Source organism: Plodia interpunctella, chromosome 3, assembly GCF_027563975.2.
Source record: "Plodia interpunctella isolate USDA-ARS_2022_Savannah chromosome 3, ilPloInte3.2, whole genome shotgun sequence".
Lineage (NCBI taxonomy): Eukaryota > Metazoa > Arthropoda > Insecta > Lepidoptera > Pyralidae > Plodia > Plodia interpunctella.
In genome coordinates this window covers 5,474,999-5,491,808 of record NC_071296.1, presented here as the reverse complement: position 1 = coordinate 5,491,808, position 16,810 = coordinate 5,474,999, and the positions used below count along the sequence as shown (strand labels likewise).

At 34.4% G+C, this 16,810-nt stretch overlaps 1 protein-coding gene across 1 annotated transcript in view; it reads left to right on the top strand.

Moving 5' to 3' along the window:
- Nucleotides 1–1,135: 1,135 nt before the first annotated feature.
- Nucleotides 1,136–16,810, top strand: part of Eip75B (Ecdysone-induced protein 75B) — a 99,366-nt gene continuing 83,691 nt past the window's right edge. Inside the window, exon 1 of the mRNA XM_053770007.2 lies at nt 1,136–1,648. Within this exon, the coding sequence (XP_053625982.1) occupies nt 1,387–1,648 (262 nt within the window). The 5' untranslated portion in view covers nt 1,136–1,386. The remainder of the gene's footprint in view (nt 1,649–16,810) is intronic.

Genomic DNA, 16,810 nt, shown 5'->3' with positions numbered 1-16,810 from the left:
TAAATAAGTACTTCATTAATATTTTTAGTGGCAGGACGTATTGCAGATTATAGATTATTTACAAATTACCACGTAATAAATTCACACACGGTACTGTGGTCGTGTTTTGTTTGCATAGATTTTATTTTGAATATGCTGTCGTAGTTGTTACTTGTTTGTATTGTTAAAAATATAAAGTCTATGAAAAAGTATAACAAAGTCCAATGGCACAGACGGATGCGGGAATAATGGTTATAAATCATTCCAAAATTTAAATAACAAATAAATATCAAAATATTGCTGTACTCGTGGAAATGCATTGATTTTTTTGTATTTTTCATTGTATTTAATTAAAATAATTAGATCAAATAAAAATGTATTACTAGAAATAACTGCTAAATAATGAAGTGTAAGCAGAGTGGCGGTTTGCATCAACAAGGAGGAGTGTTGTGAGCGCTTGTGTTGACACCGAGTGATAGCATTTATTGACTGTCCGTTCTAATTGTTAGCTATCAAATATCGTGTTAAAAATCGTTGCAAATGTGCATCTATAAGCATATCACAACAGTGACATTGTAATCTGGAATTTATTAAATACCGTAGACAGTTAAATAAATAGAAACAGCACGTGAGAGGAAAATAGAAACAAATATCTTTAAAAAGGAAAGCTACTCGTATCTTTCCCAAAAATACTAATAGCGGCTTCCGGTTGGTTTTGTCACGTCCGTCAGTTTTGATGAATATGTTCCTTAATTTCGAAGAAAATAAATCCATAAACGTGTTTGTAAATACGGTTGTTAACATCTATCATTAGAAGATTCTTGTAAACATTACGGTAGAGCAATTTCAATTGAGAGTTTATACTATTTACATTTTTATTTCTTTGAAAGGAGATTAAATATTTTATTTGAAAGGTCATTAGACTGCGCGAAATTATAGAAATGCAATATTTAAGATTAGAAGCTATTGACTTAGCGAGTGCAGTGCACTCGAGCAAAGGTCAGAGTTAAGGTTAAAGTTGATGTCGGATGGGCGTTGCAACGACATCGGCGGCGACGTTGGGCGGGCGGTGCACCGCGCAGGCACCTGGGGGCGCGCGCGGGGCGCGCTGCAGATTCACTTTCGTCCGTCCACGGCCGCAGCCACGCCAGTGAGAGAAAGTTGGCCGCGGCGAGCGAACGAGTCTCGCGGTCTGCGGCGCGCCGCGCACGCTACGATCGCGCTCGAATACCGGCGCCCGGCGTCGCTGCCCTTGTACTCTGCCTAAACGAATCCACCAAATGTCAATAAACAATGAAGATTTCCGCATTTCATGTGTCGTAGTCGAGTAAATGACAACTTTGGACAGTTTTGTTTGCAAGTTCGGGACTGCAAATTAGACTGAAAAACATTTTTTTTATCAGAACAATGCAGTGTTATCCTAAGTTGTCCCCTAAGAGGGAGCCCGGGGACGGGGGTTACGAGGTTGATATATTGCCTGGCGCGCGGCGGCTGGAGCTGCCGGCGCCCCCCGGCAAGGAGTTCCGGGCGCCCGTGCTGCTGCCGCCGGCCCCGCCGCACTCGGTGATCCAGTGTATGCGGCCGCCGCCTCCGCCGCCGCCGCCGCCACCGCCGAGGATACTCAAGCCGCCCTCTTTTGAAGAGCCTTCCAGCTCCATTCCAGATTTAGGTAAGTTACAACTACACATTCTTTTTATAAATAAATTGTCTTTTAGGTATAGGTCCTGTAAGCTACCTTCATAAGACCTCACCATCGCTTCAGATTACTTTAAACTTACAGGAATATTCATTCAAAATAAAATTCAAATGTTTTTTTAGGATTTTTAGGATCAAGAAAATAATAGTTATGAAATATTTTTCTTTAATCGCTGTCATGAGAATGATTAATTTTATTTTTACTATTTAATATTATTTTTTTTTTATTTTTAAATGCATGTTTGTAATTTTCATACATTCGAATATAATTAATATTTTTTTTAAATCATAATAATAAGAAAACGGGAAAAATATATTTTCCATGAAACAAAGTTCGTAGCAGTGCTACGCCGCGGCGGTCTACGGGGTCACAGCATAGTTTCTACATAATATTTTTTTTCTACCGAATTGCTTACACGAATATATTCTTTGTACATATCAATTTCAAGACTAATAGGTGTGATGTAGATGTCTCTTCGAAGTGTGGAAATATATTCTACGCTGGGTCTATACAGAAAATAGGTACTAGTCAATAAAATATTCAGTCAACCGAAGGTTAGGTTCAACTTAGATATTTATACTTCTATTCTAAGCTTTTGTGTATGTTGTTTCTAATTTGATCAACGGAGTCACGGTCGAGAGGCTTCAAGGGTCGTCTATTTGTTATTTTGTCATCTGACTAAGCATGATTGTTAGATTAATTGATCCAACAATAGGAAATATCATCATCACCTGAAAGTATTTCTTGATTCTCATAAAGTCCAGGTATATATATAGGAAAAACGAATATGATGCCCTAAAATTTTTGAAAATTAAATTTAAGAAGGCTGTTTAAAATTAATTGCTTTATGAAAGTGTCAAATCATACATATTTGTTCTATGATAATAAGGTTTCAGGTGATTTAAAATATGTCGTAACCGCATTATGAGCACATTACAATAGAATAAGCTAACGTTCTTTTAAATTTATTCCTCTACCTTGCCACTTCACTTCAGTAATCTTCCTGTCAAACACTTTACATGAGGTACCCTCTGTGCTATCATTACATTTATAAATAATTAATAATCGGAGACGGAATGTTTATCACCTATTTTTAAAAAATAAGATAGTTGAAAGGTGAGTTGCATGCAAACATATTTTTATATAATAGCTTAGTGATAACAATGCGAACTCAGGAAGATAACCTTCATTTATCGGTAAAAAAGAAATTTTTAATTTTAGTCAAACTACTATAGTGCAATGTTTTTATAGTGTACTTATAATATTTACAAAAACTCAGTAAGAAGTATACCTATCTGAGGTCTATCCTTGAAGATGCATAATGAAAAAGGTATAATAACGAGACAATATGACGATTAAACTACAATTTTACTTTACCTTGGCCGTCGCTCTACACTTCCTGCTTCGGAAAATTGTAACGCGGTTTACATCTATAGAGCGGTTTCCGGGTATGACGTTGCCTGATGAAGGTCGGCCTATATAAACGACATATTTTATCGCATTGATCAGCTATTGCTAATACATCTATAAATTCATAATAATATTGAATAAACTACATGGTTGCGCACGTGACATATCGGGGCTGAAAAATATACGAAATCGATGACCTTATTACTTTATCTTATAGATAGTTAATTATGATCCAAATAATATAAAATCACATGTTTTGACGTGTAAAGATAAAAATAAAAAATTTCACGGGAGCCTACACGTGACACAGATAATAATGGTTACAAATACGTTAGCACAAATGTTTACTTGAAGTAAGAAGTGTTTAGAACCCAGATTAATATCCTATTGTGTCGAATCGATCGAGACATAAGAAATGGGCAGATACTATATAACATCTTCATATCTTCATCCGTAAAACTCATTTTACAAATTATCTTGTAATACAGCAGTTGTCAAACTTTTCTGAAGAGCGAACCGCAAGCTAAAATAGAAATTTAGCTAAGCATTTTTTATTCCCTTTATGTATACCTATTAAAGTTCATTACTAAAAAATTTTCTCCGATGCGTTTTTCATGGTATAAAGCTATTGTTAGAAACTTTTTTTAAATATGACCAACCCACCCAACGTATCCATTAAGGAAAGCATACTGTGAAAAGCGGAACCAATGATATTGAGAACAAAATAGCTCACGTGAATAATTATTCACTTTTTATAAATTTCAAATACTTTTTTTTAAAAGCCCAGTTTCAATACTTAAAAAAAAAGAACAGAAAAAGATCACAATCTTATGGAAAATAATTCCCGTTGTAACAGCACCTATTTTCGCGAATGGTAGATTAGATAAATATCACAAGGTCAGAGCGACGTGTGGTGACGACGCGTCATTCGTGTCATTAAGGTCACTGTGACATTGGACCGATAGCTGTGACAAAATAATAGCCGTATCTTATCTGGCAATGTCATGCGCGGGCGCAACAGGCGCAACAGGTGCTCTCGACCCCTTGCACCCTGCATGATTGTAAAAACCCAGGCAAGATGACTGATTTGTCAAATAAGTCAAAAAATCCTGACATTTTGGCACACTGATAGCAATTTGGCACATCATAATATCCATATTACGAATATTGACGTTTTGCTTTGATTTATTGTAAATACTAATTTGTTGAACCGAACTTTATAAAACTAAATAACTATATTAGAATCCGTATCTTAATTATATGAAAAAAAATTGAATTTCACATTTGAAACAACGGCTTTTTTGTCGACTCTAAGCACTAAAATTAATCAGTGTAATCCAAACTATAGAACATAGTCGTTATTTGTAAATTACTAATTTGTCTCAATGCACTTGGAAGAGTCGTGCACATGACGTGTTATCACCATAACCTTCTCTAAGAGCAAATTACTTCCCGCTGATAGCAATTTGCGATACAATCGCAGCGCTTCCTGGTTTTGTAATAACTTTATTTGCAAATTTCGCGTCCTCGCGCTATCAACAAGGACTTGATTAATCCATGTTTGTGTTGCGTTTACTGCGCATCAAGGGATTTTATGAAAGGCACACATAATAAATAGTTACTTAGTCGTTATGGTTTATGTAAATGGTAATATTTAAATTATATTTATGTTTAATATTCACAATTTGTTTTTATTTATATTGCGTATATGATGATAAGTCTTATTCCGGTTTCAGAAAAAATCATATTATCTATTAATTATATTTGAATATTAATTCTATGGCGGAAATCAAACTTCTATTTACTTATACAATAATAGCAGCCGTATATGTAATCTAGATAGGCTGGTGACTACGAAACATACACATACATGCACTGTATGCATGTGTTGGACAAGCTATAAATGAGTGAGTACACAGGGAAGTGCTGGTGGGCAACCTTGGCCGAGGTCGCGGCGCGTCACTTGCAACACTTACTGTAAATGGTTTCATAACAACGTAGTTTTTGCAAATAACCGCAAATAAGATGTAGGTATCAGAGCCATTTAATTGAGCATGGAAACAACTGAAATTCAGAAATGTCTATTCATCGTGTTTCCTCTCCCGTTCCCCTGCACTCCCCCCGCCAGCGTCCTTCGCTTTGAACCCCTCCCACGCGCCGCTCAACCCTGGCTGATGTGACCGAGCAAGGGTCACGGCCACGTATTCTGAAGCACGTGTTTATTTTCTAATATAGGCTCTTAAATTGACGACATCCCGAAAGGTGGCAAATGCTTGCAAAAATATAGGTACGTGGTTTATTTTATTTCCCAATACATATATCTTTTCTTACATCACTTTTTATGTTTCCACTAAATTATTTATATTTTATAGTAGGTACATAAATGTTTGTATAGAGCTCAAGTGAATGGACAATAAAGTTTGACATTACAAAAGGTTACGGTCAATGCTACAAATTATCAAATTTACAGAAAGGAAGAAGCTTATCAGTGGTGAAGGTTGCGGACACTGAAATACACTGTGTTAATTATTATGGTGATGTCAAAGATAAGATGGCTGATATAATCACAATCTAAAAAATATCAAGGCAAAGAAAAATAGTACGCGACTTTTTATTTGCATGATTTTGCCGGAGTAGTGAAGGTCACCTGATAAGGAATCCGCAATGTAACTAGCGCCATTTTATACACCTTGAGCCTCGACGTAATAAAACATAGCGTACTAACCAACATTACACGAGTTAAGAAGTTACCTCGTAGTAAGCTATGAGGTAAGCCTTATAGGCGTGATAAATTACAAGAAGGACTCTATTGATTCATCTTAAAATACATTGTGAAGCCAGACACGCAAACGATTTGTCTTCTCTACCTACCTTATGGAGGACATTTAGCAAACATTTATTTATTTAATATAAGAATTATTTTCCTGGTAACGAACGATGTTTTTCTAATATGAAATGCTCTACTTACTGATTTTCCTACATATCGATCAGTAGGTATTTCGGGAATATTTGTTAATTCACATAATACTTCCCACCCGCCATATCCTTGCCTGCCTATTTCCAAGTGGTACTTTCAAAGTTAATAAACACTACCACTGAATGTAACCCTAGCAACTGTAGCAAATCTTTATTTGAGACAGCACTGAAAAGAATCAATTTTGTCCTACTTGGGAACTATATACAGTCAACCGCACGCAAAATTAGCCTGTTTTTTAATTACAGCAGTAGCGAAGCGAGATCTTCCACGCGCTACCCAGTTTAATCGAACTCATTTAGGAGAAATTAAAAGAGTAATTTTGTAATTGAAATAGCCTAGAGTGGAGCTAGCGCTCGGAGACTACGAGGCTGCGCCCCTGACCCTCGCACGGAGCCCGCGTTGCCATGGTCACGGCCGATCGATCTGATGCACCCGGAACACGAGGCGCCATTTCCTCGTTCAAGGCGAATGTGTGTTATTGAGATCAGTCCTAGGCATTATACCTTTCACGCAGTGGGGTTACCAGACCTATAATATATATCTATTTATCGAGTTTGTATATCAATATCATCAATACATATGATACAATTGAAGAAAGGTCTAATTTGTACATTATTTTTTTTTAATTCTTCATGCATGTACTTACTTAGTTACTGATATAGATGACGAAAATATAGTTTTAGGGAGTGATAGTCGGAGCAGGAAATGGGAAGGAGACACGTAGTGGGAAACGGGACGGGACACATTGCTAAAAACATGATGGCACAATATGCAGGAAACGGTACGGGATATCGACATTACATAGCAGGAAGCGGGATTGGACAAGTTTGCGGGACAAAACACGCAGCGGGAAACAGGAAATTGAATTAAAAATGAGAAAAAATGCGAATTTAAATCATATATGTTAACCAGTCTTACAGAGTACGCGATAAAAAAAATACTGAGATTTTGCTATGAAATTCACGCGGGTGAAGCCGCGGGCAAAAGCTAGTTTATTATAAATCTAGCTGATGCCTGCGACTTCGTTCGCGTGGCCGAACAATTTTTGATAAGGAGTCAAAATTATTAGAGAAATGTAATTGTACAGACAAATGTAACGATACCTATACATACAGAAGATGCTAATCAGACTGAAAAAGTATTTTTTCTATAGTTTAGCTAAACTATTATGATTCTTCTGCAGGTATTTAAGATCTTCGATTTTATACTTCAACAGAAAATGCTCATTAGAATAAAAAAAAAATTATTAAGTCGTCATTTCTATATTCCCTATAGTTTAGCTGCACTATCATGGGTTTACATCAGGTGTTCCAGATTTTCGATTTTTATATCTCAAAAGAAAATGCTCATCAGACTGATCAATTTTTGTTAAGTCGTCATTTCCATATTCCCTATAGTTTAGCTGTACCATCATAGGTCTACATCAGGTGTTCCAGAAAATTACCAGAAAATTATGATTATTTACAACATATTCTTACTAAAATACGTCATAAAATATGTCGTTTCACTAAACTAAATCATTATTTTCAGTGAGCTCTGTAAAGTTAGTTTTTGTCATATAGGTAGGTATTTGTGTTATACATTTGTGTCTTGTCGAATTTTTACTTATATTAGATCCCCCTGTCAAATATAATACGACTTCTACAATAATTCAGAGTGACTAAATATAATTCCACAATATAAATATACTCATAATAAAAGACATACGTTCAACATCGGAATTTACCAAGAATTGACACACATTTCGCAGCACATGGGATCAATAATCTTACTTAATACAAATGTAGGTGGATCTTAGATAACTTTTTCCTCTTTGAACCGGCAATGGGATCTACATTACATATATTTTTTCTATTATATTGTTATAGCTTTAGCATTTTTCCGGGTTATTGAAGTATTTAAGTATGCGACATTTCAAGAAAATTAGTTGTCGAAAAGTGATTGTCGGATTAATATTCTTCATATGGTATATATATTTGTTTAATTTCTTTCTTTTAGGAAGAAATTGTCGGGATTTTATCGTGGGTTGGATAGTAAATAAGCACTAGGCAGTAAAGTAAGTTTATTATAAAACTTAAGGTAAGACCTAGAACAATTAAATATAAATTAAAAATACAAAATAGAGATTAGGTGATACGTTATATATATTCACAATAAATGGAGCACTACCCTTATTGGGTTTGTTCTTATTATTTTATTTAATGTTTATAAATTTATCACGGCCACCCTCTTGCCTTGCTAGCTTGATCGTAATGTTTACGCGTCAAAGTGTTCGAGCGGATTTAGAATTTTAAAATTTATGACAGTAGATCCAAATGTGCCAGCGCAGGCGAAATACATCGAAAGATATTCCAAACAAAACGTAGCTGCGTTACAAAATGAAATCGTCTATAAAAGAAAGAAATGAAAACAAATATTTTAATTAAAATTGGCGTTAAAAGAAAAAAATAAGCCTATATGTTTTACCGACTCAAAAATCTAAATAATTACAAAATAATAATAATTTACACTAACTCATAAAATGGCATCATTATACTCATATACTACTTACTTACATATGATATATTTATTCTTGATAGATAGTAAAATATTTTAATATGTCTAAATGTTGTGAACAACTTATCTATATTAGTTTCAGCTAGAAATCAGCAATCGGTCAAGGTCATATTCCAATTTATCGGCAAAGGGCGTGCCCTCGTATACTATTGGGCCTCAAGGCCGGCCCACGGGCGCACTAAATTGAAACGAATAAATCGAAAACAATAAAATTTTGCTTAAAATAATGTTTAAGTTTTAATAGTCCTAAGTATAGTTTTATGAACTTCTTCCATATTCAATTCAATTTCTATATTTGGAATTGTCATCTTTCTAGGTTTTTCTCATGGAATTAGTAGGTAGTTGTACGGAGTACCTACTAATTCCATGGTTTTTCTCTATTGATTTTTACTGGGATATCGTTAAAATGCCATAAGTCTCATATTTTGCTATTACTAACATGGTTTGTACATATTGTTATCAATTCAATTTATTGTGTCCATGGTAAACAATAAAGCACAGCATGCTATTCTGATCAATACATTAAAATGTAAAAAATTAAAATGAAATTATGATTTACTTCTAGAATTTATGATTTAGGTCAACGGGAAAAATATCTTTTAATTAAATTGACCAACGTTCGAAGTTTCGAATTTTACAGCTAGGTAGGTAAACCATATTATTATATAGGTTTAAATTTAAATTTCGTTTGATATTCATGTGAAAATGGCTAGTTATAGAGGGCCAGATAGAAAAATAGACGACGAAGTGATCTTACAAGGGTTCCGTTTTTATCTCTTGAGGTATGGAACTCTAAAAAGGCAATTTTTTCACACATTTTTAGAAAGAAAACTGGGAAAAATTGGTATTAAACCGCGCAAATGCGAAGTCTTGTGCACTTGAGAGATTCTTTGTCTACCTCTATTTAACTGAATATTAGACAAGATATCGAAATGAACCATTTGGCAAGCACAGGTTATATATTTAAGTCGATGACAAGATAGTTCTTGAGCCTACGCTGTACTTTGAGATTTACAAACAATGCGTGTCCAGTCCTTTTCAGGCTACAATAGTTTAGGACGAGAAAAGGGTTGTATAGCGAACGAACCTTCGCTACCAGGCATACATAAGACGCGAAGCGATCGCTGCTGGCCTGACCCTTGTTCGTGGGGCGGCGGCGGCGGCGCGAGCGACGACGTTCACTTTACTTTGATATTCGCTTTTTATTTCATATGAAATTAAATTGTACCTGGTGCATAAATCCCTTATTTCTGGCGTGATCAGTCAATCTATATAAATGTATTAGTACTACATGTGGTACTACAAGACAAGACAGAAATAATATTGCACAATCGACACATGCACATACATTTTCATAATACATTTTATTGTACTGGAAGCCTCCAGTCTGGAGGTTGTATATTTTATTCAACGGCTTCGTATAAAGCTCGTAGCTACCGTTACCAGTTTACCAGTACTCGTGTGCTAAGTATCATAGACTATAAATTTTTGGGTAATTAAAATACAAATAGATTTCAAATAAATATTTTATTTATATTCTATCAACTATAAAATTAGGTATATCCTAAATTAAATACTTCACTATAAAAATACCTATGCTTATGCTGATAAGTAATAGCAAATTCATATTTCTTTTTTCCTTTTCACTCAGTAAAGGAAAAAAATAAAAATACAGGCAATGCAAGTTAAAACTATCTGCGGGAAATAGAGTAGAGAGGGCAGACATCAAAGATTCCTAGAAATTTCCATGAAAAAATGTTCCATACAAATATTCATACAATAATGGGTGCTTCTGTTATCAGATAATTTTAAATCTGGCAAAATAATTAGACGTAAAAAAGTTTTAACGCAAAAATATATTCCCATTTAATTAAATAATTTTCACATTTATATTTCATATACGTAAGAGTCGTAAGACGAATATTATCGCTGCCGGATCATAATTTCTCACGTTGTTTCAACATGGTTTAAATTTTTAATGTTAATGCATATTTTCAACACCCAATTGTTCTGTTTAGTAAAATAAGTTATAAGTAGGTAGATATACAAAGTGTGTAAGTGATACTAGTTTAAAGTAATAAAAGAACTTGAAAATCGATTGCGCCTGCGTGTATAAATATGCAGTGGAGGTTTCAATGGATATTATTGCGTTGACATGTCGGTCGGCTCCCCACAAGCAAACATGTGGAAGTGTGCACCTCTACATTGAATGCAGCCAATGGAAAATGCCTGTCTGTCTACATATGCAGTTTGCGTCATATTCGCATTTAGCAAACACGAGCGAAAGAACTGCCTATCCCTTTCGCACTTGCAGATAATCGTAACTCGTTCCAACTGCATACGAGTGCATCGCGCCATTTTCTTTGCACGAGTTAATTCCCCGATGGATCTGTAAGCCTAGTACATTGCAGCGAAATCTCAGTTGACGAATATTAACTAATCTTTTACAGATTAAACTATGTTTTTTTTAAATAACATTACGGAATAAGTAACAATACGCACAAATATCAAAATGTTTAGTTTTGGTCAAACATATTTTAAAATGTTTATTAATGTTAACTTTAAACGAATATTATTCAATTTATGTTCATTTTTACTTATATCAGCAACGCTACCACAGCTACCAAGCCATTGCTGTTGCACCACGAGAATGCACTTTAGTGCAACCAAGTACCAGGGCAACATGAACTTTAGAAAGTCTTTATGCACTTTAGGTTAGTAATATCAAACGATAATCAAATAACTAAACTTCACGTCAATTTAAACTGAACACATAAATAAATTGCCATCTATGTAGTATAGAATAGTGTCAAAATATCTTTTTAAGTAATATATAAATAACAAGGAGAATTAAAATATGAACAAAGCTTGCAATTCACATAAGAAACATTTAGTAAATAACATATTTATATAATTAGCATTTTGTTATTGTCGCAAGGGGATGCAGTTTTGTCAACAGAGAAAGACATTCATTCAAGAGATAATGTTTTAAAAAACACCTGAAGCCAGCCGCCAGACAGTGCAAGTGCATACAACCCAATTTGATTGAGATATCAAAACATTTTCACTTGCCCAAATATTTTTCTTTTTGTTACCGAGGTGCGTATGACAAAAGTTATTATTACAAACAGGTATCTGAAAAGCGTGGGAACGAAATGAGTCACGCATAAACATTTCGTTAAGTTAATTTAGTTCGATATTTCTTTTTGTTTAAGATTTACTTATTTCTGTATACTTAGCTTAATTCCTGGCATTTGAAAAAAGGAAAGGTTCTTAAAAAGGAATTGGGAACATAAAATAGACATAAAGTAGGTTTACTCGATGTATACGCTTATTATTAAAATAATAGATTCTTAATTAATTAATCTCCAAAATTTAAATCATGTAATGTGTAATTTTTAACTAATTATAATTAGCTATATTTGATTTTGATATTTTCTCGTTTAAGAACACGTTTCACATTTTCTCCACCATCTCCAGACATCAGATTGATCAGAAACTATTTTGCTCTCGCTTTTACGAGTGCATGCAATACGTAGCCATTCTAGTAAGTAGGTAACATTATGTGCCGTAGCGTAGTGAGCGTTGTACGTAATACTTATATGTTGCTTTCTAAGCAGTGAAGGTGAGGTGCACGCTCGGCGTTGCATCGCTCACAGTTCAAGTTTAGAGTTGCACGAGCGATAATTGCAGAGATCGTTGTACTTCTAACGCTCTGCGCCGGGGCAACGAACGCGCGCAGCTGCCCGGGAAATAGATCCCGTCCCGACTATTTCAGAGCACGCCTTTGCTTAGACACTACTCGCTCTTGCATTGCTTTTATCCGACTAACGACTTACCTGTAACGTGAGATCGAAAAAAAAAACACCGCGTATAGTCTATTTTTATTAAGCGGCAGATGGAATCTGTGGAATAAGACTTTGTAATGGGAAATTGTTTTGTTTACGCATACGTAATTCTAGAAATAAAATGTCGTACGATATATATGTTTATATTGTATTCGTTTTTGTTTAATCAAACGATTACTTATTTATGTATATAAATTGATATCACTTTAAAATTATAGACTGCTTTACATTTGCCTGTTCTTTAATAACAACACACATGTAAAAATGAGATGATATTCTGTACGATACTGAAAATAGCATTATAAGATTTTCTCCATCCATTTTTTAAATTTAAATAAAAAAAGAAAATTTTAAGTTTATTTAAGTATTGCACGAAACCTAGTGTAATGCATTGCAGTTGCATAGATGCGCTTGCCCGTCCCAGTTAGGAGCGCGAAGTTCAGCGGGGCGTTGCACTTTCGATGCGAGTCAACTGCGCCCGCGCGAAAGTGATTCATAATGCGATCCGGCCGGCTCCGCTCACATTATCCATTCAATACATTATCTGCGGTAACTTTTACCTGACTACAGTTTCTAACTAGTACTTCTATAAAAATGAAGGAATTTTCACACCTTGATTCATGTTTCAAGTTATTATGATTGTAAAAATTTGATCATTATGCAATTGGATCATTATGCAAATATATATAGTTCAGCGTAATAGCCCCAGGGTCATTCATTCTAATCTCACGGATAACTTGTCGTTTAATTTCAGCCTGAACCTAAAATATTCTTTTTTATATTTATGAAATCGTAGATCTCGGTCAGTGATGCTCTTGACCAAGCAACCAAATTGTTAAGAAAAATTACGAAACTTCTATCTAAATACGAGTATGTATCTAAAAATATTAACTTAGTTCTTTACTAGTGGCCCGGCTTCGCTCAGATAAAATTATAAATAAAGTCTATGTTTTTTTTGAAAGTTTCGTCTATCTCTAAACCAAATTTCATCAAAATCGATCCAGTAGTTTATGAATTTATTCATTATAAATCCTTTCTCTTTTTAATATTAGTATGGACTAATATGAACATATATGTAAGTATGGATCAGTGTGGATAAGTAAAATTACCTGGGCAAGGTTAAATAATCAATAATTATAGATATTATCAAATATTTTATAAATCTAAATAATCTACCAAAACTAAAAGTAATTCTTTAATATATCGAAAATTGTGCATTGGTGAAATCTTTTTTAAATGGTGACGAGTCCTTTTAGAAAAAATTTACTTACTCCCGTTAGAAGAGTCTGAATTTATTGTTAATAGAAACAACGGTAATAGACGAGTTTTATATGTCTCATCAAGAAGCAAATATAAATGTGTTACAAAGACCAAGGGTGTATAAGCTTGCTACAACGTGAGAAAGTTTCTTCATGCAATAACAATTTTCTCCTGGTTTATTTGGTTTTACTCGGTGCGTTGCAAGCGATGCAGTCGTGGTGAGAATGTGTGCAATAGAAAAAAGTTGCAATGTTAGAAGTATCTAAGCAAGTCGGGTGCAGTGTCCGCGCCGCGGCCAGTGCCAGTGACCCCTAGCATGCGCCCGCGCATTCGTAGCACCGTGCTACGAGGTTGCTACGAAACTTCAATTGTGCTATTTTTCCATTTTCCTTCAACGTTACGATGTTTTTTTGATTCTATTGTCTCATTTGAAAGTCTACCTTTACGCGGAATGTGAATGATATAATTGTATGTATTTGAGTTTAATTAAAGTGAAAAATGTAAATAAAAATATGTTTCTTGATCATTTTTTAAATGTATTAGGCTAAATTTTTAAAGCAACATACGTAACAATTTGAGTATTTTTTTCGTTTTGTAGTATGTATAAACGCAATCACTTTGTATATATTTTGCATTACATCAGTTGTTCTTATTCATATTAACTAGGAATTGGATATATGTAATTTATGGTCTCAATCTAGCAGTTTGGATAATAAGCTCGTAAAAGGACGAATCATCTCGTTTCTCTCCAGGGTGACCCATGCCATGACGTGTTCAGATCGATAATGGGAATACCTCTGACTCTACTGAAATATGACGCATAGTCGTCACTATTATTTACACAATACCGAATGTTTAATACAAAGATACTTATTTTGATCTTTCATCTTATTGAGTTAAGGATGTAAAAATATTAATTGTTTCTCTTTGTCATCTGAGAGATTTCCAGGTTCTTTTCTCAGCCATAGAGCGTCAGGGCTCAGGGTGCAATAATATATTTTTTGAGATTATCCTTTTTTCTGATGGTTTAATAACCCGTCTAACGCTTTTGGGCTGGTCTGATAATGAACACATCTAGCGACTCAATTCAAATCACTAAAATTATATCTTTCTTACAAGCGACTCAATCTGAAATGTACTTACAAACTGTAAATGGACCTGGATTAGTAATTCTAGGTGAAAATTATTCAGATACATACCAAGTAAATAATCTGTTCATATATATGTTACGATGTATTTGCGTGTTTCAGTAGTATAATTTACCTTTCACTTTTATAATATAATGGTTGTAGGATAAAATTATATGCACAACTTATTCTGCACGAAATGAGATAAGAATAGTCTTGCGACAAAAAGTTTATACATTAGGTGATCATGGTAATATGCATTGACCAATTTTCATTAAAAGGTGCATAAAAGTAATTGAAAGTGTGAGGCAAATTGCATGGTGCAGTGGAAATCTACAGCTGCATATTAGGCTTGTGGTTGATATGCAATTAAGTTTTCCGGAACTCCACATTACTACAAACTACTGAAAGTCAACTTCGTTGCCTAACCTAACATTTTTCCTCAACTTTCTAAGTCCAAGGATAGTGAATACGCAAAACGGGCGCAAGTTTGTAATTTATTCATGCTTAAACCATCCTAAATTCGAAATTTTCAACAATCTATAAATATATTTTTAACAACTATTAGTAATTACCCAGTATGAAACCATTTAACATTTTTATTAGATTACAAACATACTTTATTTACACAAATGGTAATGTCAATAAAAATATGTAAAATGGTGAACGTACTTATAAAAAATAAGCTATTTCGACGAATGGTGGCAAAGTTGGAAAAGATATACAGACTGTAATTAGCTATTTGAATTTGGATCACGTACGGCGGGCAGTAAAGATGATAATGTAGTTCTGCTGATATCAATTCAGAGCGGAGGACGACTCGGTCAGTTTTTGCTGTCAGCGGCCTACTGCCACAAAATAAAGAGGTTGAGAATCGACACCTGATTTTTCTCTAGGGCTGTTCATCTAAACAGATCTTACTTGAACGTCTCCTGGTCAGATAGAATTTCAAGTTAATTTACTTATATTAAGATTACACATGTTTTTTGGTGGGTGATACTTTAACTGATTAAAAATTATGTCAACAAGGTTAATATAATACTAAAGAAAAAAAGACTAAGTACCTATATAAGAATATTATATTCTCTACTCCTGAATATTTCGACTACCTAATAATAAATTTCAACAAAATCGGTATAGTCGTTGTTGAGTTTATTCATTACAAATATATATACAAATCTTTTCTCATTGTAATATTAGTGTGGAAGATTAGAGGCAGTAATTTGATACACATGCTAGTTTACCATCAGGGGATTCCTCACATCGTTCCACGCTCTCTATAATTTGCACCGGCGGCGGCTCAGGGCGCATACAGATGCAATACCGGCGCTGCAGCGCGACCCGCGCCGGCCGACGACCCCCACCGGCGATTGACCCCGCTCCACGCAGCACGACAACCACACCATTAGCCAGCTCTCCGCGAGAAATTGCTCGGAAAAGCCGAGAAATTAACTGAGAGAAATAAACATAATTTCTGAACTAGTTAATAAGATAATGTAGAATGTTTCTAAAATGATTTTCATTTTAAAAGCCCATAAATTAAAATTACATCAGGTATGAAATTTCTCGGAAAATCAAAAGTAAAAGCGCATTAGCTTTTATTTTAGACCACGCTTAGCTAGCTTTATGATCGTCTTTAAAACTATGTCGACCTACAAAAAGTTGTTCAATTTTATGAGCATTTTCTGTTGAGGTATAAACATCGAAGATCTTGAACACCTGAAGAAGAGTCATAATGGTCCAGCTAAACTATATAAATATGAAACTGAAAGTGTGTTTGATTTTTGGTGTCTATCTCCACACCATACTGGTGTGTTTAGGCTACTTTTTGCTAATATTAAATAAATACTTAATTTTATCAAAATTATTACCTGATGTTCTATTTTTTTACTATCATCTCTTTTAAAACTGATTTGAGTGTTGTAATTATTTTTACTTTAAAACACTGTCATTAAAT